General features: G+C 52.3%; 13 protein-coding genes and 1 non-coding gene across 14 annotated transcripts; 8 read left to right on the top strand and 6 right to left on the bottom strand.

Moving 5' to 3' along the window:
- Positions 1-461: 461 nt before the first annotated feature.
- Positions 462-1,055, bottom strand: J4E82_001470 (uncharacterized protein; the record flags this gene model as incomplete). Its single annotated transcript, XM_051727781.1, has 3 exons — positions 462-696; positions 822-978; positions 1,043-1,055. 3 exons carry the CDS (start codon positions 1,053-1,055, stop codon positions 462-464), a joined length of 405 nt encoding a protein of 134 aa, XP_051592626.1.
- Positions 1,056-2,212: 1,157 nt separating this feature from the next.
- DRE2 (electron carrier) lies at positions 2,213-3,209 on the top strand (the record flags this gene model as incomplete). Its single annotated transcript, XM_051727780.1, has 2 exons — positions 2,213-2,849; positions 2,902-3,209. 2 exons carry the CDS (start codon positions 2,213-2,215, stop codon positions 3,207-3,209), a joined length of 945 nt encoding a protein of 314 aa, XP_051592625.1.
- Positions 3,210-3,799: 590 nt separating this feature from the next.
- J4E82_001468 (uncharacterized protein) lies at positions 3,800-4,303 on the bottom strand (the record flags this gene model as incomplete). The annotated part of the gene is made up of 1 exon (XM_051727779.1): positions 3,800-4,303. The coding sequence occupies one exon, from the start codon at positions 4,301-4,303 to the stop codon at positions 3,800-3,802; it is 504 nt and encodes a 167-aa protein (XP_051592624.1).
- A 2,297-nt stretch (positions 4,304-6,600) lies between these two features.
- On the bottom strand, positions 6,601-7,542 carry J4E82_001467 (uncharacterized protein; the record flags this gene model as incomplete). The annotated part of the gene is made up of 1 exon (XM_051727778.1): positions 6,601-7,542. The coding sequence occupies one exon, from the start codon at positions 7,540-7,542 to the stop codon at positions 6,601-6,603; it is 942 nt and encodes a 313-aa protein (XP_051592623.1).
- A 660-nt stretch (positions 7,543-8,202) lies between these two features.
- On the top strand, positions 8,203-9,368 carry J4E82_001466 (uncharacterized protein; the record flags this gene model as incomplete). Its single annotated transcript, XM_051727777.1, has 6 exons — positions 8,203-8,242; positions 8,292-8,362; positions 8,432-8,454; positions 8,508-8,566; positions 8,630-8,745; positions 8,799-9,368. The coding sequence occupies 6 exons, from the start codon at positions 8,203-8,205 to the stop codon at positions 9,366-9,368; spliced, it is 879 nt and encodes a 292-aa protein (XP_051592622.1).
- Positions 9,369-10,125: 757 nt separating this feature from the next.
- Positions 10,126-12,359, top strand: ASN2 (Asparagine synthetase; the record flags this gene model as incomplete). Its single annotated transcript, XM_051727776.1, has 9 exons — positions 10,126-10,151; positions 10,256-10,306; positions 10,361-10,366; positions 10,439-10,458; positions 10,516-10,542; positions 10,593-10,628; positions 10,681-10,829; positions 10,879-12,266; positions 12,317-12,359. 9 exons carry the CDS (start codon positions 10,126-10,128, stop codon positions 12,357-12,359), a joined length of 1,746 nt encoding a protein of 581 aa, XP_051592621.1.
- A 429-nt stretch (positions 12,360-12,788) lies between these two features.
- J4E82_001464 (uncharacterized protein) lies at positions 12,789-13,940 on the bottom strand (the record flags this gene model as incomplete). Its single annotated transcript, XM_051727775.1, has 3 exons — positions 12,789-12,938; positions 12,995-13,672; positions 13,836-13,940. The coding sequence occupies 3 exons, from the start codon at positions 13,938-13,940 to the stop codon at positions 12,789-12,791; spliced, it is 933 nt and encodes a 310-aa protein (XP_051592620.1).
- Positions 13,941-15,051: 1,111 nt separating this feature from the next.
- J4E82_001463 (uncharacterized protein) lies at positions 15,052-16,005 on the top strand (the record flags this gene model as incomplete). The annotated part of the gene is made up of 1 exon (XM_051727774.1): positions 15,052-16,005. One exon carries the CDS (start codon positions 15,052-15,054, stop codon positions 16,003-16,005), a length of 954 nt encoding a protein of 317 aa, XP_051592619.1.
- A 1,192-nt stretch (positions 16,006-17,197) lies between these two features.
- On the top strand, positions 17,198-17,806 carry J4E82_001462 (uncharacterized protein; the record flags this gene model as incomplete). Its single annotated transcript, XM_051727773.1, has 2 exons — positions 17,198-17,603; positions 17,688-17,806. The coding sequence occupies 2 exons, from the start codon at positions 17,198-17,200 to the stop codon at positions 17,804-17,806; spliced, it is 525 nt and encodes a 174-aa protein (XP_051592618.1).
- A 502-nt stretch (positions 17,807-18,308) lies between these two features.
- On the top strand, positions 18,309-19,511 carry J4E82_001461 (uncharacterized protein; the record flags this gene model as incomplete). Its single annotated transcript, XM_051727772.1, has 1 exon — positions 18,309-19,511. The coding sequence occupies one exon, from the start codon at positions 18,309-18,311 to the stop codon at positions 19,509-19,511; it is 1,203 nt and encodes a 400-aa protein (XP_051592617.1).
- A 455-nt stretch (positions 19,512-19,966) lies between these two features.
- Positions 19,967-20,057, top strand: J4E82_001460. The gene has a single exon. It is a non-coding gene; the product is annotated as a tRNA-Arg (tRNA).
- A 307-nt stretch (positions 20,058-20,364) lies between these two features.
- J4E82_001459 (uncharacterized protein) lies at positions 20,365-23,268 on the bottom strand (the record flags this gene model as incomplete). Its single annotated transcript, XM_051727771.1, has 7 exons — positions 20,365-21,393; positions 21,487-21,979; positions 22,032-22,108; positions 22,158-22,594; positions 22,677-23,074; positions 23,192-23,237; positions 23,262-23,268. 7 exons carry the CDS (start codon positions 23,266-23,268, stop codon positions 20,365-20,367), a joined length of 2,487 nt encoding a protein of 828 aa, XP_051592616.1.
- Positions 23,269-23,719: 451 nt separating this feature from the next.
- On the bottom strand, positions 23,720-25,705 carry J4E82_001458 (uncharacterized protein; the record flags this gene model as incomplete). Its single annotated transcript, XM_051727770.1, has 6 exons — positions 23,720-24,365; positions 24,416-24,624; positions 24,673-24,837; positions 24,886-24,960; positions 25,216-25,371; positions 25,421-25,705. The coding sequence occupies 6 exons, from the start codon at positions 25,703-25,705 to the stop codon at positions 23,720-23,722; spliced, it is 1,536 nt and encodes a 511-aa protein (XP_051592615.1).
- Positions 25,706-25,954: 249 nt separating this feature from the next.
- On the top strand, positions 25,955-26,982 carry ILV6 (acetolactate synthase, regulatory subunit; the record flags this gene model as incomplete). Its single annotated transcript, XM_051727769.1, has 2 exons — positions 25,955-26,831; positions 26,882-26,982. 2 exons carry the CDS (start codon positions 25,955-25,957, stop codon positions 26,980-26,982), a joined length of 978 nt encoding a protein of 325 aa, XP_051592614.1.
- Positions 26,983-27,158: the final 176 nt, after the last annotated feature.

Genomic DNA, 27,158 nt, shown 5'->3' with positions numbered 1-27,158 from the left:
TCTCTGTCTACTGCACACTCTACGCTGTGTACTCACACAACAACAGAGGCTGCACACAGGAGCATCAGTGCAAGTGTTTACTGATGTCTTTAGTCTTGTACGCACATAGCCCATCCCAGCCGATTTGGAGCAGAGCACCATCTTTCAACTATACACGTCAGGCAGAACAGTCATTCGATTTATGTTTTATTTCGTATCTCGTTTATCATACTCATTACAGTTGTCCAAAAGCGCCGTCGTCATCAGCTTCCAACCATGAATGTTCTCCTGACCACTCATGGCTGTACTAGAGAACGTAAAATACCTCCCAGAGAAACATGGTACATGTGCGAGCATATCAGCCTGGAAAGACGCTCATATCTGCTCTATCAAATTGCTCAAGGCGGGCAAGGTTTTCCCACAAGCCGGCCACACAGTCAACTTGGAGCCATGCCACTGCCCGTAGGCTCCGTACTTGGCCTTTACATCTTCTTGTCGTGTTCCTCCTCAGCAATGCTGTTCTCGGTTGAGGTGGTGCTCTGCTTTTCGAGCTCTTCGCCGAGAGGACCGTGAATCTCCTCTTCAAAGACGGGCTCGGTCTCAATGGTCTCGAACTTGGTTTTGAAGTCCTTCATGTTGTGGGTGGACGAGTTGCTTCGACGACGGGCGTAGGCCATGTTGGGCCTGATGTCTTCGACCTCATCGCCGGCGGCGCCCCTGTGAAGGTGTGGTCAGTCACTGACTCTGAGATATAAGAGTGTCTTGATAGGCAGAGCTAGGTTGTTTTGCAGAACATGATGCTCTTGCTAGGCATCGAAAGGAAGCAAGTTGACTGTACTCACCAATTGCCCTTGCCACTACCACCCTTCTTCGTCTTGGTAGGGTCGGTGTCAGCATGGCCAGACTTGCCAAAGAACTTGGGAAGTCTCGTTTCACGCTCGGCAGTGCCATCAGCAATGCCGGCGTGGTCACGGTCAGTGAACTTGTGGGAGCGAGTCACTATGGAAGTCAGCATGATGTACGAACATGTTGATGTTGTCCCATAGTTCTCCTGCCGTCTTACGCCGATGAGCCATTGAGGTGGTTCCAGGCGTTACATGCTCAATACAACAAAGGCAGGTGCGTGAGACATGAGACAAAAGGCAGTACTTACTGTTTGGTATCTGTAGTGGATGGATTGAATGTGGGTTTGTTGTAATGGTGATGGAAGAGAGTCAACGTGAGTTGAAGTAGACAGGAGCGGCGGGCTCGGAGCTACTGCGACTGTAAGAAGCTCAAGCGGGTCAGTACATGGTCTCGTGATGGGAGCTTTGACCCGATGGCGTCTTCTTGCGTGAAGCAACGCGGCCAGAATGCGTACCTTGCAGATCTGTGGACAAGTGGCAGCAAGACGTTAGCAACGACGATGTTAGCAGGGACGATGGTTGTTGGTTTGTTTGTCAAAGGCTGGTGCAGTGCATCTCACGCGGCTTGGGCAAAGGCGGGGAAGCTGGGAGGAGCTCCTGCCTTTATATCGCGACCAAGATAGGACCCTGTAAAGATGCGCCTCTAGAAGGTTCGCCTTCAGCTGCCCAGCTCCGACTACTTCAATTGTGCTCATAGCTTCTACCTGTATAGAGTAACTTGACACTTATTGTTATCAGTCGGATCTTCGGTTCCTGAGCTATGTAGGGAAAGAACGAGGGGAAAGGTACGTCACCGGTACCTGGATCTCGCCGGTCGGTGTCGCGTGGGCTGCAATCTTTTCGACATAGCAGCACAGCCATGCACAAACTTTTGGAGCTCTCAATTTCAAGATGCATATTGTGCCAACGACGCGTCAGTACTACACTGTGTCTACTACGGCCTATTCATGGTTCCATGGCTTCACAGCAACGATGGTTACCCCGGATTCTGGATGTATGCTCCTCGCACGCTAATGCGCCCTGGGATCCACTCATACATATGCCGCCATTCCGCTTGACTCGGAATCACGTGTTCGGTCAGCTCGCAATCAGCCCTTCGTCGTATGACCAATCGCCGCGGATTTCTCCCTGATTTCGTCAGCAGCGCTTTCTCCGCCTCCGAGGCCGCAGACCGTCTTCAGAAAAGTTTCCCGGGCGCGCCTCTCAATTACTACACTCCTTTCTTCTCGCAACCTTTCCGCTCTTCTCGTAGTGACTCTGCCTTTACGCTCTGATTTTGCGACACCAACCTGCCCCTCCATCAACGTACAGTGCCACGATACCCCACCATGGCCCCGCGATGCCTTCTGATCGGCACGCCGTCGATTGCGGCGCACCCAGAGCGACTTGACCAAGTCTACGAAATCCACGACCGCAATTCGACCGACCTGCAAATGCTTGATCGCATCGCTGCTGGTCTGGTCAATCTCCCCGCCTCCACATACGATGTTGTCCTCCTCCTCGCCGACGCCGACGGTACCACGCGCGAAAGCCACAAACTATTGGCACGCGATGTCATGAACAAAGTTGTCAGCGCATTGAAGGTTGGAGGAGTACTCAAAAGTCAGGCGGGTCCATTCCAAGGTGCAGAAAAGACCGAGGCTATCCTGGCAGGGCTCACAGAGACCGCGGACGGCATGACCAAGCCCGAGCAAGAGGAGCCTGTGTCGATACCGCTGAAGTTTGGCAAGAAGGCAAACGGCACAAATGGTGCGAACCATACAGTCAACCCAGACGGTTCCGTCCAGCTCAACCTCAACCGCAAGCGCAACCAGCCTCAGGCTGAGCCCGTCAAGCCAGTCGGTGTAGGCTTTGTCGATTTCAGTGATGATCTTGACGACCCAATAATCACAGGCGAAGACGATGACCTAATCGACGAGGACGACCTCATTACAGAGGCAGATCTGGCACGTCCAGTCATTCAACGTGCGTCACTTCTTCCTTGCTACCTCGCGTCGCTCTGCTAACATGATTGCAGCACTCGAATGCCAGCCCAAACCCGGCAAGCGACGACGCGCCTGCAAAGACTGTACCTGCGGTATGAAAGAGAAGATTGAAGCCGAAGACGCCGCTAAACGCTCCTCCGCCGATAAAGCGCTCAACTCCCTAAAGTTGGACGCCGATGACCTCGCCGAAGTGGACTTCACAGTGCAGGGAAAGGTTGGCAGTTGTGGAAACTGCGCACTGGGCGATGCGTTCAGGTGCGACGGATGCCCATACATTGGTCTCCCGGCGTTCAAACCGGGTGAGGAGGTGCGATTGCTTAACAACGATATCCAGTTGTAGGGACTCAAGACATGGACCAAACTTGCATAACTCGGCGTACGGAGTAGGCGGACGATAACCTGGGATAGACAACGTTGCTACATAGCTTTTTCTGGAGATATGGACGACAGAATAACGAAGCAAATGAATGAATCTTGCCATCATAGATCTTGAATACAAATTTGACAACCCTTGCCTTGTGCATCTTAACACCTACTTCTACTTCTACAGCTGAACCAAATGCTGCTCTTCTGAGATTTCCTCTTACGGCCCTTGAGATCACCACATATGCTTCTCCTCTCGAGAGCCGGGCTGTTCATCAAAACGCCACAGTGTACGTTCGCATTTTCGCCTCGTCTCCTGTCAGACTCGGGCAGGAAATCTAGCGGGTGACCTGTCCGAGGTGATGACACAGTAGAGTCGAACTTTAGATGGTCCGCCAGCGATCGAAGGCTGGAGTCAAGCTATCACATCCTGTCTGGAGAACGGTCCCGCATCGTGACCCTTCTCCGCTCCTCGTATGAATATTACTATTCTCATCCTGACGATCTTCTTAGCAAATTACGATAGTCGACATCGAAAGGGCTGGTTTCGAGTTTCCGTGTATTCGTTCAGTCTCCGAGCTCCAGTTCAAGCTTGAGTGCTGTCCGCCCAGGACCGTAGTAGTCAGGACGGCATTCAGACTGTTGAAAGCCGCACAATTCATACAACGCTCTGGCATGCCCGCGACTTTCGTCCACCCATAGGAAGATCTTGTTGCAGCCTCCTTTTCCCATTTGACGGCGAAGGTAGTAAATCAAGGCCTTTCCGATACCTCTTCCTCTTTCTTGCTCGATCACACAAAGTTTATGCAGCCACGCTAATCTCTTCATCCGTTGATAGACGAGATATGCAATAAGTTTATCGGTGTCATCTTCTTTGAAGACCAAGAGTAGTCCAGTGTTCTTTTTCTTAAGTTCCACGTCGTAGTTGAAGTGCTCGATTGCTGGGAAGACCTTTCTCTCAAGTTTGGCCACTTTGTCTGCGACTGTTGAGCGAGTCTTTGGCGGCAGGGTAGAGAAATCTTTGATCACAAAACCAGAGGGGATATGCGCTGCAGAGTGTGAATCATTCATGGTGTCGCCGGTACAAGCACTCCAGTTGAGACGTGAGGTCAGGATTTGCCAGCGTTACACCGGTTTCATGGATGCCGCATCCAATTCACATCATGGTTCAATATTCACGAGCTCGGTAGGATTAGTGCTGGCAGAGACGTAAAATATTGTCAGCTATTCCAAGGTTAGATCTTGTAGTGGGGGCCCACGTGCTAGCGCGACTGAATATGTTCTCCGCCACGTGCACCGACGCGTCGCTCCTGCAACACATACACACCTTCTGAAGGTTCCCACAATTCTCAATCGGCCAGACGTCTGGACCAACATGATCCGCTCCCTAACAAGGCCGCCGCAACAACCACACGGGCGGTGAAAAGTCCAACTCAAATCCCTTAACCCTTCTGCCCCCTTGTCTTGAACTTTGTACCTCATGTCACGAGTCATGGCTGGCAAGAGGAAACGACCGTACTCGAACCTTGACTTTACGTTGAAGAAGGTGTTCAAGAAGGCAAGCTTCCGGTATGCCACTCACCTAATGAATGCTTGCTCGTACTAAGTTATTCTACGGACCGTTACAACGCGAGGTTGTCACGGCTACGTTAGAGGGCGAAGACGTCTTCCTTCAGGCAGCAACCTCCTTCGGAAAGAGCCTGTGTTATCAGCTGCCAGCGGTAGTGGACTTTGGGAGTACGTTTAAACAAGATGAGAGATTTTAGTGTTGCTAATGTTGCTAGTTACTGTCGTCATATCTCCACTGCTAGCACTGATGGTATGTTCTTCACTGTTCCATCGCAGTATAGAGTCTGACTAGCTATCAGAACAACCAAGTCGCCTCTCTGCGCAACGCCAACATCCGTGTTGAGACAATCAACAGCACTACACCACCCGCAGACAAAAAGAGGATCATATCCGACCTTCAATGTGGCCATCCTATGACCCGCTTGCTCTACGTAACACCTGAGTTCTGCCAAGGGGACAACTTCCGCAAGATCCTACGAGTTATTCACGCTCAAGGGGAATTAGCTCGTATCGCCGTCGACGAAGCCCATTGCGTTAGTGAATGGGGGCATGACTTTCGACCTTCATTTCAGCAATTGTCATTCTTCAAGACAGAATTTCCCGATGTACCAGTCATATGTCTGACAGCAACGGCAACAGCGCGTGTTAGAGACGATATCATCACTACGCTCGCCTTGGACCCGAAGAAGCTAAAAATGTTTCGTATGAGCACCAGTAGACCGAACCTTCACTATGAAGTCCGCTTCAAATCTGACGAAGAAGACCACTATGATGATTTTATCAAAATGCTTAAATCGATCCACGCGCGCCGTGCCGAGAACGCTGAGCGTGCCTCTCAACTAGCTTCACAGAACCAACGTTCAGACAATGTACCAGGCATAATCTACACTTTATTCCGCAAAGACTGCGAGTCTCTCGCCGCTCGTCTCCGCTCAGACGGTATAGGCGCAAAGCCCTACCACGCAGGTCTCTCCGTTTCAGAACGTGCAGACGCACTTTCAGGCTGGGTAGCCAATAAAGCCGGCTACGATGTCGTTGTCGCCACAACAGCATTTGGTATGGGTATTGATAAAGAAAACGTGCGCTTTGTAGTCCACTGGCAAATCCCTAAGTCGTTTGAAGGCTTCTACCAAGAAGCCGGGCGTGCAGGACGAGACGGCAAAGCATCAATTTGCATTTTGTATTACGGCCGCGAAGATCGTGATCGCGCTGCGCATTCGCTGTCGAGGGATATTGCGAGACAGCCCAAACAAGGGGCGGGGTTACAGGCTCAGCAGCAACAGATGATGCATCGTGCGAAGAGCTTACAGGCACTGGTTGGCTATTGTGAGGCGACGGACAAGTGTCGACACAAACTTATCGCTGCGTACTTTGCCGATGAGGAGACGCCCGAGTGTGACTTTGCATGCGATTGGTGTAAGGATGCGGAGGCGTTGGTGAGACGGAAGGAAGGTGGGTTGGCAAGTGAGGAGTGGTGTAGTACACAAAGGGAGGCGGGGAGATATGATATCGACGAGTACGATTGAGGTGTTCTATCGTGACGGCACTGGATGGATACTGGTGGGTGTTCGGATTAGCATGAGTAGGCGCTAGGATACATGACCTGATCTACGTCTGTGACTTATGTATCTCATGGTTCATTGGTCGTTATATCATCTACAGTCTGGCTTTCAGTTGCCGAAACATACATCAACGCCACTCCATGTATCCTCTTCTGGGGTATTCACCACCGATACCTCAACGCCACTTCATGAAATCTCATACCCATCATCGTCTGACAGCACAACAGTCACTGTACTCTATCCGATGATCAAAGCCGCGCTAGGTACCATACCCGCTTCCTTGAGAGTCATGCCAAAGTCACTGCGATCGTACGTCTTCTTGGGGAAGTTGGTAGTAAACGTCGAGACGCTGATGCCATCCTGCTCCAGCGCATGTGCCACCTCGAAGAGCGTAGTCTCTACAGGGAAGTTCTTCATGACCCTCCCACCAGGTGTTTGCAGGGCCAATCGTGCCTCAGTGTACGCGCTCGCAGGCTTGCTGGTAGTGGGACCGGAGGATGTAGCCAGGGGAGCTTGTACAGGAGCGGCGGGGGGAGCCTGGCCGGCGCGCTTCGCCTTCTCGATCTCAGCTTTGCGTTTTCGCTCTTGCTTATCTGCTTCGAGCTTGGCCAAAACCCGTTTCCTCGCATCCTCGTCTGCCTTCTTCTCTGCGCGCTTGGCAGCAGCTTCCTTTAAGCGCTCCTTCTTCTGCAACTCTTCTCGAATGTCCTGTGACTCCTTTGTGGCCTTCATGCGGATCTGCTCGTTTTTCTTGTGGTCTTCCTTGTCCTGCTCTGACTGCATCGCGCGCTTGGCCGCCAGCTTCTCGCGCAGCTCTTGTAGTCGTTGCGCCTTCTGTTCCTCTGTGAGAGGAGCGATCTCTTCGGTGGATTCGGAGAACTGCTCGTGACCGGTCTTCTCGCCGTGGAACTGGGCTTGGTTTACTGAGCGGAACTTCTTGCCGCACTCATCGCAAACGAGGGACTTGGCTTCCTCGCCAGGCTGCAGCGCGGGAGGCTCTTCTGAGGCATTGGCGGCGGCGGTAGCTTGCTCTTGCTTGATGTCATCGATAGACTTGTCTTGGTTGGTCTCGAGCCAGTCGATGGCAGGCTGGAGGCCACCAGTAGCTTTAACAGCGAGTTCTGCGCGTTCGCGTGGGAAGCCCATGTCGATGAGGGTATCTAGATCTGAGGAGGCCATTTTGAATGCGGCGTAGGACGAGGGTCGAAGTTGTGAGAAGTTTTGGGGGTTCTTTTTCTTTTTGGAGTGTCTTGGTTTGGGTGCTTGATTCGACAAGGTTGTAGTTTATTAGCAAGTCGATGTGAGAAGTGATTGTAGTGGAGGAGGCTCCCGCTTTATATGGAATGTGGATGTAAGGCGGCGGCGGTAGCGGTGGAACCTTGGAGAAGATGAACCGTAGATCAGACGCGCCTAGTCTTAGCAATACAATGTTACTCTTGTAGAAGGGAGATCAGACAGTCACTGTCTCTTTGATGAGATATTGTATGATTTCTAGACAGTGAGCGATGCTTGCAGGCTGTGATTGTTTGCGTAGGTGGACACTAGAGGCACCTCGGGATTCCAGAATCAAGAGGCGTCGCGGGACGTCATAGCTACTTGTCCTCACCCATCCGCCCTTCCTCCCTACCATCTGCAACCACCCAGTTTCACACCCGCCTCGATATTCACCGTTTGCGCACTCTATCCCCGGGATTTTAGCTTCTAGATTCACTCCACGCGCCCGCCCCCCTTTCCAAGACTCCCGAGGTTCATCGCGACTCTACCCCGTACCGCGGATCTGATTACCAACCTTGGAAGACACAATCACCACCGCATACCTACAGCTTACGCGCGTCCACCATGTCCGTCGAGCTCGACCCCGTAGAGCTTGGTTTCAAGCGTAAGCTTCGCATGCAGCATTGGGGCCACAAGGATACTAATCTGGCCAGGACCCTTCCAGCACGAGGTGTCGCAGACCCTCCGCTTGAAGAACCCGCACTCTGACCCGATTGCCTTCAAGGTAAGCAGGCTTCTCTATCAATTGCTGGATTAGACTGTGAAATTTGGACTAGCAGCTGACACATGGAAGGTGAAAACCACGGCCCCCAAGCAGTACGACGCCCGCGACACCTCTCCCCCACAACAGCTAATAACGGGTGCTTTAGATACTGCGTGAGACCGAACAGCGGACGCATCGAGCCTGGCAAGGATGTCGAAGTTCAGAGTATGCATGCCCTCCATGCGCGCATCCCTTCGAAGACTGCAGCAAACTAACGCATGCGCCCAGTTCTCCTCCAAGCCATGAAGGAGGACCCACCGCCAGATGCGAAGTGCCGCGACAAGTTCCTGGTGCAATCTGTACTTGTCACCGCAGATAAGGAGTTCACCAACGTTGGATCTCTGGTATGTTCTGGACCAACAGCAACAGGTCGATGCATATTAACAACTGCTTGCAGTGGTCGCATATTGAGCAAACCGCCAAGTCTTCCATTCAAGAGAAAAAGATCAGGGTTCTCTTCCTCGCTCCCGACGATGCCTCCTCCAGCGCAACTCCCGCAAGAACCAACGGTATTAGCCGCGATTCGATGCTCTCCTCTCCGTCACCCGAGGCCGTGACTCCCCAGCGTGGCGTATCAGACGCTTCGGGGCCTGTCTCCGTTCCCCAGGACCGCCCATCAGACAGCAAGAACTTGGGAGAGATTAGGAACGAGGCATACAATCCAGCAACGGGCGGCAACATGCAGTCGAGCTTCAGCTCTGCCGCTGGGACCGTCTCTAATGCTCTACCATCCTCGAGCGATGTTGAGGCTCAGCTTGCTGAAGCCAAGGCGCAGATTGCGCGATTGACACAGCAAGTTAGCGAGGCGACCGGTCTCCGCCAGCGAAAGACAGGATCCGCGCAGGACTCGAAGCAAGAAACATCGTCCTCGCTAAGCACACAGCAAGCCCCCGCGGGCGGTGTGTCTGTCCAGATCACAGCCCTTCTGTGCCTCATCAGCTTCCTGATTGCTTACTTCCTCTTCTAAGCGCCTTCCCATAACACATTCTATGAGAGTACCAGTAAAATCACCGTGCGCCGTTTGCGACCCCGGATCTACAATGCACAAAGACAGTGGAGAGTCAGACGGCATCTTTCGACACGCGAAGACGAAGAAATAGGGCGGTAGTATGGCGCTGGACGAAAGGATGGATAGGTGCATTTCTTTCCCATTTGGGTATTTCTTGCTTGGACAAGGGTCTGTCGTTGGTTACGCACACGGAGTAGCAGCTGCTTGGGAGGCATGAACACATTGGTGTGGAAAGTATCCATGTATCAACAGCTACATAATTCGGAGCTGCAAAGTCTTGAAATTGTTAAACACACAGATAATGTCTACGTATATTTCACCTTGCACCCTGACCGTGTCGCGTGGTGACTCTCTCGTTACGGCGATGTTCGCAAGTGCACTGGCCAATAGGAAGATGCGACTCCTCCATGGCAGTTGTGGGGTTGCGTTTGAGCATGCACAAAACGAGTGCGAACAAACTTGTGGAGTCACGGACTGCCCACGGTTCCCAACGTCATATCCTTACAAGTACAAGATAGTGGATACTGCCAATCCCGCGGTCTGAACGCGCTCGGGGTTGGCAGTGAAAATGTGGGGCACAAGCTGGCCTGCGGCGACTTCGGGCGGGCGATATGACTCTATAACAATTTCTAGCCACGATAAAGGCTGTCCCTGATCTCCCCTCTTCGCTCTGACATTGCCTTCCCTCCCCTTCCAAATCAATCCAGCAGTAAAGATGTGTGGTATCTTCGCCTGCTACAGGTATGCTACACCCGTCCTGCGCCCGCAATTGCCCCTCCAGACGTTGCATTGCTTCAACACCAGGTGTTTGCGACTATGTTGATACATGACTAACTTCCCCACAGGCACCCCGATGTGCAAAAGTTCAAGCCGACTGCCCTGAAAATGGGCAAGGCGTAAGTCTACCCCCCATAACCCGTGAGAGTTTCCAATTGACTAACTGCGCGCAGTGTCCGGTGTGTAAATCCGCCTAAACCTTCAGTTAGCCAAATTCACCACAAGGACTTCTATGCTGACTGATCGACAAGCCACCGAGGTCCAGATTGGTGTAAGCATCATGATGACTCTCTGTGCGATCAAGTACATGATGACTGACACTTTGCAGCTGGTAACTGGGTTGCGAACGACACCAGTGAGTGACTGTAAGAGCCTCTAGGCATATACAGTACTAAATACGAATAGTTCTGGTACACGAGCGCTTGAGCATTGTCGGCGTCGGTAAGGAGTCACACAGAAATCGTTGCTTTTGACGGAAGCTTACGCGGATTAGACTCTGGCGCTCAGCCGCTCGTCAACGATGAGGGAACCGTCTCTCTGGCTGTCAACGGCGAGATCTACAACCACCGAATTCTCCGCAAGTCCCTCAAGAACCCATACAACTTCAAGACACACTCAGATTGCGAGGTTATCATTCCTCTGGTAAGACCTGGAACATGTTTTACGGCGGAGAGAGGCTGACTGGCGGCAGTATCTTGAACATGACATCGACGCTCCCCGAAAACTCGACGGCATGTTCTCATGGGTCCTTCACGACAAGGCTCAAGATCGTGTGATCGCAGCACGCGACCCCATTGGCATCACTACCTTCTACATGGGTCGATCGAGCACTACACCAGGCGCCGTGTTCTTCGCTTCTGAGCTGAAGTGCTTACATCCCGTCTGCGACAACATCATCTCCTTCCCTCCCGGTCATGTCTACGACTCGAAGACAGACTCGCTCACACGATACTACGACCCCAAGTGGCTCGTCGAGCCCGAGAACATTCCTACAAAACCTGTAGACTACAAGGAGCTGAGGCAATCATTGGAGCGATCGGTGCGGAAACGCATGATGGCGGAGGTTCCCTTTGGTGTACTTCTCTCTGGTGGTCTTGACTCAAGTTTGGTGGCTTCGATCGCTCAGCGGGAAACTCTGCGGTTGAACGAGGCGACAAGAAAGAAGGCTGCTGCATCGACTGGCAACGCCAGCGAACAGCAGAACCAACTTGTCGGTATCGATGACTCCAACGAGCTTCAGACAGATCTGCTCCTAGGACAGCTCAACTCCTTCTCTATCGGCTTGCCCAACTCTCCCGATGGTATCGCTGCGCAGGAAGTGGCCAACTTCCTCGGAACCAAGCACCACACATTCACCTTCACTATCGAAGACGGACTCAACGCACTTACAGATGTCATCTTCCACCTTGAGACTTTCGATGTAACAACTATCCGCGCCTCAACACCCATGTTCCTTCTCAGCAGAAAGATCAAGGCTATGGGAGTCAAGATGGTTCTTTCAGGAGAAGGCAGTGACGAAATCTTTGGTGGATACCTCTACTTCCACAACGCGCCTGACAAGGCTGCTTTCCACCAAGAATGTATCCGCCGTGTCAAGAACCTTCATCTCGCAGACTGTCTTCGCGCCAACAAGTCAACATCTGCTTGGGGTGTTGAGGCGCGTGTGCCCTTCCTCGACAAGGACTTCCTTAACACAGCAATGAACATCGATCCTCAGGACAAGATTATCGATCGCGAAGCCGGCCGTATTGAAAAGTACATCCTACGCAAAGCTTTCGACACAACCGACGAGCCAGAGACGCAGCCTTACCTTCCCGAGAAGATCCTCTGGAGACAAAAGGAGCAGTTCTCTGACGGTGTAGGCTACGGATGGATCGATGCGCTCAAGGACAACGCCGAGCTACACGTCACCGACGAGATGATGAAGAACCCAAAGAAGGAGTGGGGTAACGACATCCCCGATACTAAGGAGGCATACTGGTACAGATGCATGTTTGACGAGCACTTCCCCAGCTACTGTGCCGATACTGTTATGCGATGGACACCTACCTGGAGCAACCAGACGGATCCTTCTGGACGGTGAGTTTCCCTCTTCATGTTGTGCTAGATGCAAGACTAACATATCACAGTGCCATCGGTGTTCACGAGCAAAAGTACAGCCATGCTAAGTAGACAGTTCTTTCGGCATTATGGAACGGGGCTTATATGGTAGAAGCTATGGATCTTATTTCATGTCTCTTCTGGCGCTTATAGACTGCTTAGGGGTGAGATATACCCCATGGGGAGTCTGTCAAGGTTCTGTCTTCAGCACATCAATGTATCATTCTGCATGAACTTTATGATGCGCAACGTCGTGACGACTAACTATGGGATGTAATTAATCCTTTAGATTGGTGAACAAAATCTAGCTTCATGATACAACATTACCTCGCCAATGGCGCTCAAACACAGGTCTCTTTTTTTTGTACTGGGTATCGAAGACTGATGATGCAAGTACGTACACACACAAACTTTTTAGTAGATCATACCGTCATCCAGCGGTAGATGCAACAACGCCAACCGTAAGACACGAATGATCGTTTATAGACGCAGCAGAACGCATCAAGCCTCAAGGGCAGAAGATGCCTCGCCGTTACCGAAAACGCGGAATTGGACGAAGATAGTCACATCTTCGACCATTGTACCGAGAGAGCCGATGAGCCAAGGGAGGTTGGTGAGTATGTAGTCCTTTTCCTGCGAATGGAAGATAATCTGTGTGATGTTAGTCTGGTATTTCTAGCTATGAGTAACAACGTGGGTGGACTTACTCCTGCGCCATAGGTAGCATTGCCCAGCAAACTCAACATGAAGAAGAGCAGCGACAAGCCTTCGCAAGACCTCTCCCGCTGGTTCTTGATGATTTGAGGGATGCGCGCCCCAAGATAAGCCACTGCGCTCGCGTATCCCAAGATCATTGCGCCGACCGGGTTGTCCGAGGCATCCTCGGTGTTGTGCTGGGGTTGCGGGACCCAAACACCAGTCTTCCACGCGATAGCCCATCCCGCTGCGCCGACAACACAGACTCCCACGATGCTCAACGCGTTCTTTACCCACTCACTGGCACCGTCACCGACATCGGGGATTGTAGGGAGAGAGCTTGCGCGGCGCCTGCGGCTCGCAGCAGAATCGCGCCTGTGACTGCCAGGCAAGCCAATGTTGCTGCTGTCGCGGCGACCGAGCAAAGGCGCCTCGATGCTATTGGTAGACTGCGTGGAAGTCTTGCGATCGCCACGGCGCGAGTTTTTCATGTTGTAGTAAACGCATTGCGAGATGAGGACGAGGTCTGCGAAGCAGAAGTAGACGGCGAGGGCGATGACGGTAGGGACGAGACCGGCCCAGAGAGCCCCCGCGAGGTTCGTCACGTCGCCAATGAACCAGACGGCGAGGAAGGCGAGGGAGATGCCATCTGCAGAGCCAGATTTGTAGTTTTCAATTAGTTGTGGGACCTGCAGTTGGTGGTTAGATTAGAGTACGGTGATGTATGGTGTCGCGTGCCCGAAGATCTAGTTGCGGTTCCATGAATAGCACAGGCAGTATCAGAGATACATGGCGAAAGCCACCCATGTTTAGGGAGATGAGGACAACGAGGTTGTATCAATTGTTACTCACCAACAGGAAGATCCATGAAGCTAACGAGATTGAGCCGAAGACACCCGACAGCGCCTCGTGAGTAGTCAGCGGCAGACTGTGATGAGACATGACTGCAGCGAGCATGGTGCGTTACGGTATTTGCCCACACAGCGCGTCGTGCGACCTATACAAATAGACGCAATAATAGTTTTCTTCTGTTACAAGGGCGTGCAGGAAATCGTGCAGCAAGGCTTGACGATATGACGCAGGTCCAGACGGAGGGAATGCCGGAAGCAGACCAGTCCAGCCGAGGTAGCCTCTTAGGGAGTGGAGACGGGAACCGAAGTAGCAGATTGGAAAGATTGTTGACGAATGGTATTTGGTGATTTTGTAAGGCACCATGCGACCAGGCTGAAGACGAGGGAAGGGTCAAAAAGCAGCAGTGGGCTAGTAGTGCTGTAGTACGGGATTCGGGGTCATGTATGCCTATGGCAAATTGCTGGCGTTTCTGTTGAGGATGCACATTTTTCATTCGGGGTTTTCCTGGACTGCCTAGACTTTGCGATGCGCACTGCCATGGTTTGTTTTAAAACCCGAGGCGCGCCCGCGAGGCTTTCTATGAAGAATGTTTGCACTCGAACAATTGGTTGTCGACATGTTTACGGAATGCGCTTGGCTTGCACTGTAGGGTGTTGAACTCTTGTGAAGCGTGGCACAAGACTGAAGGCGGTGGCTTATACAAGGACACGCAACACTGCTATTCACGCGCCAAAGCCATGGAGCCACTGCATGCTCAGACTACTCACCGTCAACATGATTGATTATGCAAAGTCTTCGAAGGGGAAATGACTCGTCTGTTGCTGGCCGTTTTAGAGGGTCCGTCTGTCAAAGCTCTAGAACCCTTGTGGGCGGCTGAGTGCGCTGCAGGGCGTCGGGTCCGGCTTAGTGCGCTCTCCGGACCTAAATTTGGGTGTAGACGTGATCACTCGTCGCTCCACTTTCTCCTCGTCACCTTAGCAAGCACATCCACCGGCTTCCGGTTCGACACTCGCTCAGTCTTCTATTGTCACTTCACATTCGTGCCCTCGTTTATTCGCTTGATATATACATACACATAACTACAGGAGCCTACGCGCCTTTCACCCGTATCGCCCCCCCTTAATACAACTAATCGCCTGTTCGTGAAACGCGCGTCAGCTCCAGAGTAAAAACCAGTTACCACTCTCTGCCTGTTTCCTTCAACAACCCGCACAACATGTTGCCCAAGGCCTGGCTGTCGGTTTTTGTCCTCACTGTCGCATCGTCGGCCTTTACGCTGGAGGATCTTCACATGGACGGCATCAATCAGTACATCCACCAGGGCAAGAGGCAAGACGCCGAAGGCACCGGCGCCTCTTCAGCATCTGCCGCTGCCGCAACGTCATCAGCTGCACCGCCAGCTTCATCCGCCGCCCCTCCTGCCACATCGTCAGCCGCGCCACCAGCGACGTCAGCGACTCCTCAGCCAGAACCTTCAACCACGAACAATCCAGCACCTTCCGATGACCCCACATCTGACGCTCCTCCGGCTTCGACTCCTGCAGCAACACCAACTACCGATGGCGGTAACAACAATAACAACAACAATAGCAACAATAACAACGACAACACCCGAACGTCTGCAGAAGGCACAAGTGCTACCGGTGGTGGCGGGAGCGCTGGTAACTCAGCAACCCCTACCCGGGAGGCCAGCTCTTCCTTAAGGACAACAGCGGTTGTCAGGACTACACCTCTCGTTTCAACTTCCCTTTCAGAGTACACCAGGACCGTCACCTCGACTCTCGAGAATGGCCAAGTAACCACCGCAACCTCGACAGGCACCAGCACTTCCCTTGCCACCACTGGGCAAGCCGTTGTCACAGACCCACCTACTGCACAGGCAGGCGACAGCGACAATGGCGGTGGCATCAGCGATTCCAACAAGAAGGTCATTGGAGGCGTTGTCGGTGGTGTAGGCGGTGCCCTCCTCCTCGGTGGTATTGCTCTCGTCTTCTGGCGCATGAAGAAGCGTCAAGCGCGTGTCCACGAAGACGACGATGACCTCATGGCCGGCACTGGCTCAGCCCTTGGTGACAAGCCACAGAACGGCACTGGATCGTCGCCCTTCCAGTCGAACCTCGAGCAATACCACAACCCTGGAGGACGCCCCAATGCGGCTGCTAACTTCTAGGCGAAGCGCAGCCCGCAAAAAGTACATAGGCCTGTTGCGAGGGTCCGTTATGATACCAACGACTATCTGCGGAATTTGTCTGAACTGGAAACGATTTTGAGAGACGAGAGCAATATGGAGCTTGTACATACGGCGCAAACACGGCTTTAACAGTCGGATCTGGAGGTGGTGCTTTTATTACTGAATATGGTTTGCGTGAGTATGGTACATCACAGGTGCTGATTCGCGATGCAGATTAGTGTATACCGTCGCATCGTGGTCAGTCTGTACAAGATTGCACACATGTAAATTAGACGTATACCATCAATTCAGGAAGAGATAGCTGGCCACTTTCGTCCAAGCATTATTTTTTTCGTCCTGTCAGTGTCGTCGCACTTGCTTCGTTCACCTGTTTAACTTGTTGTAATCGAGCGTGGCATGTCTTTCTTGCCTTCTTTTGTTGTTTTAGCATAGTCATACCCCCCATAGCGAATTCGATCAGATTGTCAAAATCATTCATCTATTACATCATTACTCTCATGCGCTCCTTTATTCTCATACAGGGTGTTGTTCTTCCCTTCGAATGTCTACGTGTGCGCATGTCATGCGTGTCCAGGGGTTTGGCCATGGTCGTGTTTCAGCACTGTCGCAGCAACCACCACGATGCTTCCTAAACAAGCTTTGTGACCGCTGGGCCCCAAACTCGTTTGGCATGAGAAATGCATGTTCGGCGCTTCGGAGATGGAGGGGTTTGGCGTTACTTAGATGCAGTTGACCCCAGTGGGTGTTTTGAGGCTGGGATTTGGTCTTTTACTCTGGGTTTCTCCGTGAACACTGTTCGATATTCACACTCATTTGGCTGCGATTAGTTCTTTGTATATACAGGCAGTGCCGATATACTCTAATAGGATATTTACCGATTCTGGAATTAAGGAGGATTTACGTACGACATTTTTCACGCCTAGCGATAATCAGTACCGTCCTCTCTCACGCACAGCAACATCTTTAAACACCGACATTTTCGAGTACCGGCAAGAATCATTACCGATAACTTTTACGCCCGGCTATATCATTGAGCACCGCAATCGTTCCGTCTAGGCAGGATTCATTAACGGCGAGATTCACGTCCGGCAGTCTTCTCGACGGACAGGAACCACGCCCGGCACATCATCCTCAAGCATACTTCTCAACCGGGAACGATTAGTACGCAATCATGTTTCTCCCCACAGCTCTCCTTGCTCTGATCCACCTCGCACTCCCCGCCCTTTCCCACGCATCTCCACAACCCGCTCTCATCTCCTCAGACTGGGAAATGTCCTTGGTACCCCGCCATCAACTCTTCCTTCGTCAACTGTCCAACTTGCAGACCTTCGACGGCAACCTTGGTGGGACGCGTGCATCCGCCATCACAAATTCTGGAGACAAAGAACGTCCGTTCCAAGTCGACGGGGATACGTTTACCAGTTTCGATACTGCGGCACAGAGAAGTTGCGATAATCAATTTAAAGGGTGTAGTGATACTGCAAACAAGAGTGGAGGAGGTGGCGACAAGGGGAAGAAGGGGAAGAAGAGGCAGGATGGCAGCGGTCTGAGCGTGAACGACTGTGACGAGCAGAAAAGTGAGTCAAGCTTTTTCTTCCGTTTCTAAGACTTGGGAGGAAGTCGACTGTGAAGAGCGCAAGCATAGCTAACATTCTTGATAGATAAGTGCAACGATGCGCAGAAGAACGCGCAAGTCAAGGACTTTAATAGTGCAGTTGCGAGTACAAATATCGGGCCTGATCCAGACTTCCCAGACTTTGATCTCATCTGCGAAGGGTAGCCGAGGAAAAGAGATGGGTCATTTCGTAGTGTATGGGGACCGAGTTTGGTACTAGCTTTAGGAAGATGGAGGCTTATGCTGCATTGAGCGCATGAGTGTTAGGAATATGATAACGATATGATATCCCCGGAAGAATAAGACACATTTCTCTTGACACAACAAACTTGTATTTGAACTTGAAGTTTGTAGTTTCAGTGACCGCGTCACGTGGATACGCTCCACGCTAAATCAAGACATGTCTACTGCGACTTTTTTCCCATCTTTCCACCTACGAACTTTCTCCGCCAACACATCCTCACACGATGAAGTCCAGGATATGATACTATGACTACATTTGTTCGGTCTTCGCTGCTCATCTTGCATATTTCTATCAACGCATCACGGTTTACGATGCCTAGTACGCTTTTCTCTGTCTCCGTACGCCTAAGTCAATGGAATACCTTTCTGGGGACCATCTGAATTGCTCAATCCCTGGAACGCCGACAAAAGGCTGTCAGTGCCAATGGCACCAAAATCCCGCGCTATAACGGCGAAAGCGCTGCAATCACTACTCGTACATATCGGCGCACCATCATCAGGAACAAAGGCAGTACTCCAAGAGCGTTTCCAACGCGTTATCGGAAAGCCTCGACTTCCTGACAGCCAATCACCATGGAGAACATTAGAGTCCGCAAGCAAGAAATTCCGCATCATGAGCATCGATATGGGAATCAAGAATCTGGCGTTCTGTGAGGCAGAAGTTTCCTATCCGTTCACGAATAGCCTAGATGCGGGAATGGAGATTCTTAGATGGGAGAAGATCAATCTTACTAAAGCCACACATGATGACATTCACGAACGATCAGAAGTTACAACTACAGAGCAAGATACGGCGAGTGCTGATGAAGAGTCAGACCCATACTCTGTGGATGCTTTGTCCAAGACAGCGTATGGATTGCTCAGGAACACCATTCTGACAGGGTCACCAGATATCATCTTGATAGAAAAGCAGAGGTGGAGATCTGGCGGTAGCAGTGCAGTGCAACAGTGGACTCTCCGCGTCAACACCTTAGAAGGCATGTTGTGGGCGGTACTGCAAACTATGAATGCAGAGCGGCTGAATGGGGGAGCTGAAGCATTGGGTACAGGAAATGTGTACGAGGTCTTCAGTGCAGATCCGAAACGTGTGGGACAATACTGGCTCACTCGGGCGACTAGGAACTCTCCGGAAATGGACGAGAAGACCGATAGATCCAGGGATGGTCTAGAAGCGGGAAGCGGAGAGGAAGGAGACAAGTCAGTTGCAAAAAAGAAGCCCAGTCGAACCAAGGCAGAGAAACAAGCCAAGATCGCTCTCCTTCGCTCATGGCTCACTTCAACACCTGCTTCCACAGCATCTGTAACACGCGATTCGATACCAAGCATAATGTTCAGCATAACGCCAGGCGCCGAAGCTACCCGTGAAGCGCTGTGCGGACCACTAGAGTCAAGAAAGCCTAAGAAAGCTAAAAGAGTCTCAACAGATACACTTCCCACACAAGGTCAACTCAAGAAGCTGGATGATATCACAGACTGTTTCTTACAAGCTGCTGCATGGGTTAGTTGGGAGTCAAACCGCCTACAGCTTCAGGAGGTGTGGAAGCGGAAGAAGGGTGACGATGAAACTAGGTTAGAACTGACGGATGAGGTCTTGTTAGAGATGGTTCAGAAGATTGGGGAGTCTTGATACCAGTTGCTTGACCTTCCCATCAACCGCGAGCTCATGGCGACTAGACTAAGCAGACTAGAATACCTATAATGCGTGCGAGCTCAGCTGATGATTCGCCGAGCACTAGGACATACTGTATCGTGGTGCTAGAAGCGTATAAAAGGATATGCGTAATGATTACCTTGAAGCTCAAGGAATTATACCGATGTTAGAACCATGAGTAGCGACGAAGTAAGCTTGGTCGTGCTAACATCGCACACACGTTGGTTTTGCTTCGGTACAACATGCCTGAATCGGACAAGGAGAACCATGTCTGCACACCCCACTTGGCGTGTGACGTGGCAGCCTTCGCATGGAAACTTCACTCAACCGAACTTGATGACCATCTACATGGTGCTTCTAAGCACAACACGAGTGGTATATAATCGATCAATTTTGAGAAATTTGCCAGAAGTCTCTATTTCCGCTTGACGGTCTCGGTGGCGCAATGGTAGCGCGTTGGACTTCTACTAACTGTATCCATGGTTAATCCAAAGGCTGCGGGTTCGAGCCCCGCCCGAGATGCTTTTTTGCCTTTTTTTGCGTCATGCTCTCAATGTGTTGTTGGTTGCATGCTTCTTGTGTAAGAAGCGATGGAGTGAGTGGACTGGTGAGGTTTGCTAGACATGAGTTTTTGCTTGGTGGGGAGGCATATAAGAACATTAAAGCTTCGCAGGAGCCCGTCATCTATCACACTTCGCAAGTCATTCATCAAGGATAGTACATCTGACTTGAAATAAAGGTTGTTGTTGCTAGGATTGTCTATGCGCCGTGACACCAATAGCGCCATTTACATGCTCACTTTTACACATCCAAACTTATTGCACACGACTCAGTCAGTTAGCTCGGCACTCCGAGTGACTTCCTCCTTCATCTCCCTACCCTTTCTGGCCAGAAGGTTCAGTGCGCTACCAGCAAGCACAAAGCCACACTGATCTTGCGACAGAGTGTGCTTGGTCTTGACAACCTTCTCGCTACCATCCTTCTTCTTGAGGACAAGCTCAACCTCGCCCTTACCACCGCTCTTCAGTACGTCCAACAATCCCCTTGTGGCGACTTCGTCGCAAGCTTCGAACGCATCGTAGTCGGCTTCGTTGGCGAAAGTCAGAGGGACGATACCCTGCTTCTTGAGGTTGGTCTCGTGGATACGGGCGAAGGATTTGGCGAGGATGACACGACCACCAAGGTACCGGGGTTGCAAGGCAGCATGTTCACGTGCAGAGCCTTCACCGTAGTTGTGCTCTGCTACGACGAGCCATTCGATGCCCTGATCGCGCCACCTCTTTGCTAGTTCTGGGATCCCTGATGTTTTGCCATCTAAGTCGTAGGCGACGTTGACTTCATCTGTCTGCGCGTTGACAGCGCCGATAAGTGTGTTCTCAGAGATGTTGGGCAGATGGCCCTTGTACTTGAGCCATGGTCCAGCAGCCGAAATGGTGTCTGTTGTGCATTGTCCCTTGACCTTGTACAGTACCTTTAGGCCTGTGAAGTCGGAGTCAGGGAATGCTGGGAACGGATCCAGGAGCGCCAGGCGGGTAGAGGTGGGTGAGACAATAACATCTACGCTAGGGTCTGGGACACCCGGTGTAGGCATGAAGTCAGGATTACCGTCTGCAAAACCGGCAGAGGGGAGGTCAGAGCCCTTTGGTGGCGTGAACTTGAAAGGCTTGCCGTCTGGCGTCGGTATAGAATCAGTCATTGGGTTGAAGGTCGTGGAGCCAGAGTACGACATAGCGGTGATGAGCTCAGGAGAAGCCAGAAAGTTCATTGTTGCTCGGTTGCCGTCATTACGACCGGGGAAGTTGCGGTTGTATGAGGTCAAGATAGCGTTGGATTCGCCGTTCTTTACGTCGTCGGTACGCTTCCATTGTCCAATGCAAGGACGTTAAGGTTGTTAGCACTGGAAGTCCATCGAGGTATATTGACAAACTTACCCGCAAGCGTTCGCCAGCACAGTACCTCCAGCTTCAGTGAACGTCTGGAGGGTTTCATCCCGTTCCAACGTTGCACGGATTTGTTCGCTGCCAGGGGTAATGAAGAAATCCGCCTTGGGCTTAAGGCCAGCTGCCAATGCCTGCTTCACGATCTCTTCTGATCGGGTCATGTCCTGGTAAGAGCTGTTCGTGCAGCTACCAATGAGACCAGCGCCGAAGGTTTGTGGCCACCCCTTCTCTTCCACTACTGACTTGAACTTCGAAAGAGGTGTTGATAGATCAGGAGTAAATGGTCCGTTGATGTGTGGTTCAAGTTCTGAGAGGTTAATCTCAATAACCTTGTCGTAAGCGGCTTCCGCATCGGGACGGAGGAGGTTCTGCTGCATTGGTGAATTGGCAATCTTTTGAGCAGCCTCAGCGATCGGTCCTCGATGTGTGGCTTGGAGATAGGGGATGTGTGCAGGAGAGAAGGGGAAGAGCGAGGTAGTTGCGCCGACTTCGGCACCCATGTTGCTATAATGTGTTAGAACTTATGATGCGCGTGGAGCTTATATACGAGCCTTACCAAATAGTCGCCATACCAGTGCAGCTCAAAGACTGCACACCAGGTCCGAAGTACTCAATGATGAAACCAGTGCCACCCTAAGCATACATTAGCCTGGAATATCTCGCTTTACTCAAAACCACATACCCGGACGGTCAGCTCGCCAGCTAACTTCAAGATTACGTCCTTCGGGGAAGCCCATCCGCTGAGTTCTCCAGTGAGCTTCACACCCAGAATTTTAGGTGCCTTGAGCTCCCATGGCGCATCCACTAGGGCGTCCACTGCGTCCGCACCACCGACACCGATTGTGATTGATCCCAAACCTCCAGCATTCGGGGAGTGGCTGTCTGTGCCCAAGATCATCAAGCCAGGGGCACTGTAGTTCTCCAGCACAGACTGATGGATGATACCAGCGCCTGGTGGCCAGAATTCAATTCCGTATTTCTTCGCTGCCGACTCGAGGAAATCGAAGACCTCCTTGTTACCCGCAATCGATTGTGGAAGGTCGGTGTCAGCACCTTTTTCTCCCTGTGAAGTCTGATCAGCGAGGTGCTCATGGTATATCTTGTACGGCCTCGAGGGTGCTACTGACTACTATCATGTGGTCGCCTTATATATTTGGTCAGTATGTGCCTAGACGATGTTTCATTCGCAAGGGCTACTCACAATGTATACTAGCAGGGACCGCCGTGCTCGGCAGCCCGCAGCTCATGAACTGCAACAAAGCCATCTGGGCACTGGCATCCTGCATAGCAACGCGGTCCGGCTTCAATTTCAAGTTTGCCTGACCTCTGATGTTCCTTCCACCATTTGTGTTGTTCATAAGCGACTCCTCCGGACTCTCAAGATGCGAGTAGAGAATCTTCTCGGCCAAAGTCAATTGTCGTGAAGATCCCAGTACGCGCCGTACTTCTTCAAGGCGAGAGAGCAACTTGGCGTAGGGTGGGGTGCGGGAGGCGAGGTCGACATTACGGGCAGTGGGCGGGTCGTGGCTCGTGGCTAGACATCTTCGCGCTTGGAAGGACGATTGGCGCAGAGAGGAGAGTAGGTGAGGCTTTGGAGTTCTGTCAGCGTTCTGTGCCACTTGTACGTCCAGTGAAGAAATGCGACGGCGATGACTACAAAAGTCGCATCGAGTTTCAAGGCTGCTTGAATTGCCAATTGCACACAAGAACACTCACTCTGCAGTTGGCTGCTTGGCCGGCGCGAAGTATATTCGACCGCATCCTGTAGTTTGTCTGTGGCGTGTACGAATCATCATTTTCAAATGCTCCGAGCGACGATTCCGAGCGACTTCGCTCCGAGGCATGGACACCAAGACTAGGTCAACGCACGCGAGCCGGGCATGGGGAACCAACGACCGACCCCTGCTACTTCGACCAATCAAGCCACACGTCAAAGTCATCACCAAAAGTACATGGTATGATACGAAGCTGAACCATTTTAAAGCTGTATACTAAAGCAATGGCATCGGTATCCTGCATAAAGTGCCAACTCCAAATCGGCAGACTATTACCGTGCCCAAGACGGTGCTCCGTGCGCGTATCAAACAATGACGAAACTAAACGCGCCGAAGCGATAGAGGAACTCTTGCAACCAAATCCACCACACTGTGAGTCAATACGCAAAGGCAAATCGAACTAGGTTGAATCAATCAAGTCAAGTTGAAAGGCTGTCGTAAGCGCGAGATCATAGTCGTTGCTCCACACTTACAAGCCAGGAGGTGGGGGGACCGCTCCGTAGTTGGAGGGCGATGCAGCTGGTGGAGGCGGCGGCGGAGCAGAGCCATAGCCAGAAGCAGGTTCTGAAGGTGGTGGCGGAGGTGGTGCAGCCGCGCCAGCACCGGGAGCTGGAGACTGTGTCTGTCCATAACCAGTCTGAGCACCAGTCTGGCCGTAGTACGCAGCGTACTGCTGTTGCTGAAGTGCGAGATACGCCGCATACCCACCATACGCAGCATAAGGGTCAGCCTCTGGGTTTTGCTGGTAGTAAGCAATCCATGCTTGTGCAGCATTCGCGTCAAAGGCTTGTTGGTTGGTATCAGCGGTCGGTGTAGCAGCAGCAGGGGACATGATAGTCTCTTGTGCGCCGTAACCGTTGTGACCTCCCTGACTGCCGTAGCCACCACCGCCGTAGCCACCGCCCCCGCCGCTTCCTCCACCATATCCGTAGCTCTGGCTGCGATCGCGGTCACCACGGTCACCGTATCCGGGTCGTCCGCCACCATAGCCATCTCGGTCGCCGTAACGGTTGGGTGGTGGGCGCTCCTTGTACGCGTGGTAATCCGATTTTACCTTCTCGAGGAGCTCTTCACAAAGCTGCTTCGCTTGAGCTACACCTTCAGGACGAGGTCCACTAAAATCTGTCAGCAGTGCGAACAAGGGAATTGGCACCAGTGTACGAACGCGATGTGGAGATACATGGGCTCGTCGCTCTCCTGGCCGCTGTTTGGTTCCATGAAACCAGAACCGCGACCCTTGATCTGGACCTTGCAGCTTGTCTCCTGCTGGATGAATTTGACGTTATCGCCACCGCGACCGACAACCTGTGCGCGCAAGTTAAAGCCGCTAATGGGCTCGAGACCTACAGAGATCTTCTCTTCGGGCCACTTGCGCTAGAAACAGTTAGCAACATGTTTGCTGAGTTGACAAGGATATCGTACTCGACCAAACTCATCGCGCTCAAAGTTCTCGGGCTCCCTACGACGGAAGCGACGTTCGTCTACCAGGTTAGGAAGGTCTTCTTTCATCATCTCCTCGATCATTTCTACAGCCTTGTCCAGGCCTTCTTTGGAGGTGCTAGTAATACGGAGGTACAGCGGCGGGTTCTGTTGCGAGATTAGCATAGCCCATGAATGTGTGACTTGCTCACGTACAGTAGCAGTTGCCATGTTCTTGTCAGGGTAGTATTCTCCGCGAGTGGTTACATCTTGCATGTATAAGCAGGTATTCTAAAGGGTTAATGATTGTAATCGGGATATGCGTACCGGCGCCAGTCTCGTCTTTGATCTAGATGGCACATGGAGGTTAGCATTTGATAGATGGGTGGGGCGCTAGAAGATCAAGTAAGCTCTGACTCTCATAGAGAGATGCGCAAACAGGGACCAACTTCAGCCCCGCAACACGGTCACCAGAGGCGTAGCGCTGCAGAGCATGAAGAAGGCATGATCCTAGACGATCAGTGGACAGCAAAAACAGTTATTTACCCTCTTTTGTGTAGCTCCTTTGGTCAGTGTATAGCGGTTACGGAGATCATTGATCTCAATGTCTTTGATGTAGTCACCATCCTGCTGGTACGTCTCGTTGTTTATGGCCGCTGCGGAGTTGGAGGCAGGCGACTTGGCGACTGGAGGAGTAGCGGCCTGGAGTCTGTCAGCGACGGCCGCATATGGATGGGTAGAGTGGACATACAGAGCGAATAGGTGGCACGTCGACATGCTGGATGCCCTTCTTCGCCTGAATCTGCGCGTTGATCCTGGCAGCCGCAGCCGCCGCCCTCGCAGCAGCGTCGTTCTTGAAGTTGGACGATGCAGGGCTGTCTGTGCCTTCACGGGCGACAGGGCTACGGGCGCGATGCGACTCGGACTCCCTTCGCGACGGCGACCTAGAGCGACGGTCTGTATCGAAGCGCGAGCGTGCAGGGCGCTCGCCATCGTCGCTGTCGAAGCGCGATCGGGGACGGCGTTCGTCAGACATGGTGCAGTTGCTCGTAGTGATGGTCGACGTCTTGGTTGCGGTTGAGGCTCGCAGTTGTTGGTGTTGGAGATGAATCTTAGGCTCTGGCAGGAGCGACTCGCTTATTAGCGTGCCGCGGCTGGCCCTGCCTGTTCGCACCTACTCCGACAATCGGCCGGGGATTCTATTTCACTTTCTGGGGCTGCCCTCCAACTTGGACATTGACACCAAGCAGCCTCAACCGCCTTCACCCGTGACCACCTGTTCGTCATGGCTTCTCGGCGGGCAATGCTGCCTCTGCGCAGTCTGCTCAACAGACAATGCGCCGGCTCCCTCCGCCAGCAACAAAGAGCATCCAGCTCCTCGTCCACCCAGGCCTTGGCCTACAAGGCCCTTCACCGTCGCATCGCACCTCTTCCCACCGAGGACCGCCCTCCTGCCTGGTCAGCGCCGGCTGCCGTCAGCAACATCCTCTACGAAACCCCGCTCCCCTCCCAAGCTCCCCCAAAGAGTCACATCCTCAACTGTCTGGTACAAAACGAGCCCGGTGTGCTCTCCCGTGTCTCCGGTATCTTGGCCGCCCGTGGCTTCAACATCGACAGTCTGGTTGTCTGCAACACCGAGGTGGATGACCTCTCCCGCATGACAATTGTGCTGCAAGGACAAGATGGTGTTGTGGAGCAAGCCCGCCGCCAGCTCGAGGACCTGGTCCCAGTGTGGGCTGTGCTGGACTACACCCAATCGCCCCTCGTTCAGCGCGAACTTCTCCTTGCAAAGGTCTCTATTCTCGGCCCTGAGTACTTCGAAGAGCTGCTTGCGCACCACCGAGAGATGGCCCAGGCGCCTGACATGGAGGAGTCATATGAACCAGACATGACAGATGAGGAGCGCAACGCAATGGCGCAGGAGGCTGCTCGCGAGTCTCTGAGGAAAGATTACCACCCGACAAACCTGCCGGTGAGCCAGGCGCTCCGACACAAGCACGAGCATCTGCGCGCCATCACCTTCATGACTCATCAGTTCGGTGGAAAGGTGCTCGATATCAGCACAAACAACTGCATCGTAGAGGTATCGGCAAAGCCCACCAGGATTGATTCCTTCATGAAGTTGATTGCTCCTTTCGGAATCTTGGAATCTGCAAGGACCGGTAAGCAGGATCGGATATCCCGGTATAGCCAAATCGCTAATCGAGTACAGGACTCATGGCCCTACCGCGTTCCCCGCTCCACAACAGTGCTGAGGTCGAGGAGATGGAGGCACAGGACGTTGTTGATAACAGCCTGCTCCCTCCAGGCTAAATATCTTGAGGCACGGGTGGTATCGAGTTTGTTCAGTGTCAACATATGCGGGCGTTTGATGTACGTGTATAGTATAGCGTTCAATGGAGGCGAAGCATGGCTCATTCGTTTGAGACCAATCACATTTCTCTTTGAAGTAGTTTGAGACGTACTATGAGTGATGTATCTACATGCAT

Source organism: Alternaria postmessia (genome assembly GCF_024291825.1).
Source record: "Alternaria postmessia strain BMP 2775 chromosome Unknown scaffold_5, whole genome shotgun sequence".
NCBI lineage: Eukaryota > Fungi > Ascomycota > Dothideomycetes > Pleosporales > Pleosporaceae > Alternaria > Alternaria postmessia.
This window is presented reverse-complemented; position numbering and strand designations above follow the sequence as displayed.